This window comes from Hipposideros armiger, unplaced genomic scaffold (genome assembly GCF_001890085.2).
Source record: "Hipposideros armiger isolate ML-2016 unplaced genomic scaffold, ASM189008v1 scaffold_1130, whole genome shotgun sequence".
Classification (NCBI taxonomy): Eukaryota; Metazoa; Chordata; class Mammalia; order Chiroptera; family Hipposideridae; genus Hipposideros; species Hipposideros armiger.
Window position 1 is genome coordinate 72,544 of NW_017732480.1, and position 820 is coordinate 73,363.

At 32.9% G+C, this 820-nt stretch overlaps 1 protein-coding gene across 1 annotated transcript in view; it reads left to right on the forward strand.

The window, feature by feature from the left end:
* Window positions 1–820, forward strand: part of LOC109376431 (cystic fibrosis transmembrane conductance regulator) — a gene marked incomplete at its 5' end in the record, with an annotated part of 146,425 nt that overhangs the window by 69,599 nt on the left and 76,006 nt on the right. The window contains one exon of the mRNA XM_019632350.1: window positions 411–638. Coding sequence (XP_019487895.1) covers window positions 411–638 — 228 coding nt within the window. The remainder of the gene's footprint in view (window positions 1–410; window positions 639–820) is intronic.

Here is an 820-nt window from a genome sequence, read left to right on the forward strand (position 1 = left end):
CAGGTGCATTTTCAGGGGATAAATTTCCAGGCGATTCTGCATTGAAGGTTATTTGCTTAATTAAGTCACATAAACATTCTTAATCAAGGCCTTGAATAAATTGCCCTAAGAGAAAAACATTTCCTATCAGCAGTGATCAATTCAGGATTAGCCAGAAAAACAATGCCCAGTGGTAGCCAAGAAACATCAATAAATAATGGCAGTAGCCAAGTAGAAAAGGAGGGGTAACTCATTAAAAAATAACAAATTGCGTCTATTCCAAGTATGGCACCAGAATGAAAACATCCCTAACCAGTGACATTTGCTGTTTGATTACTTTTTTAAGCTAATGTTTATCAGGTTTATGATTATAAGAATTTGTGTTATGTATTGATATGATTTGCTTTGTTTTCTATGGAAATATTTCACAGGCAGGAGTCCAATTTTCACTCATCTGGTTACAAGCTTAAAAGGCCTATGGACACTTCGTGCGTTTGGACGTCAGCCTTACTTTGAAACTCTGTTCCACAAAGCTCTGAATTTACATACTGCCAACTGGTTCTTGTACCTGTCAACGCTGCGCTGGTTCCAAATGAGAATAGAGATGATTTTCATCATCTTCTTCATTGCTATTACCTTCATTTCCATTTTAACAACAGGTATGATGAACTTGTTTGCTATTTAGCAAAACATTTAATTTAAAATTTTTAAACAAATAAATGTCTTTAAAAAAATTTGGGGAGAGTTTGTTAATCAAAACTTGGTTTATTGTTAAACAAATAATTTCCTTGAATTTCATTTCTATTATTTTATTGTTGAACTAATGACTTCTTTATTTATT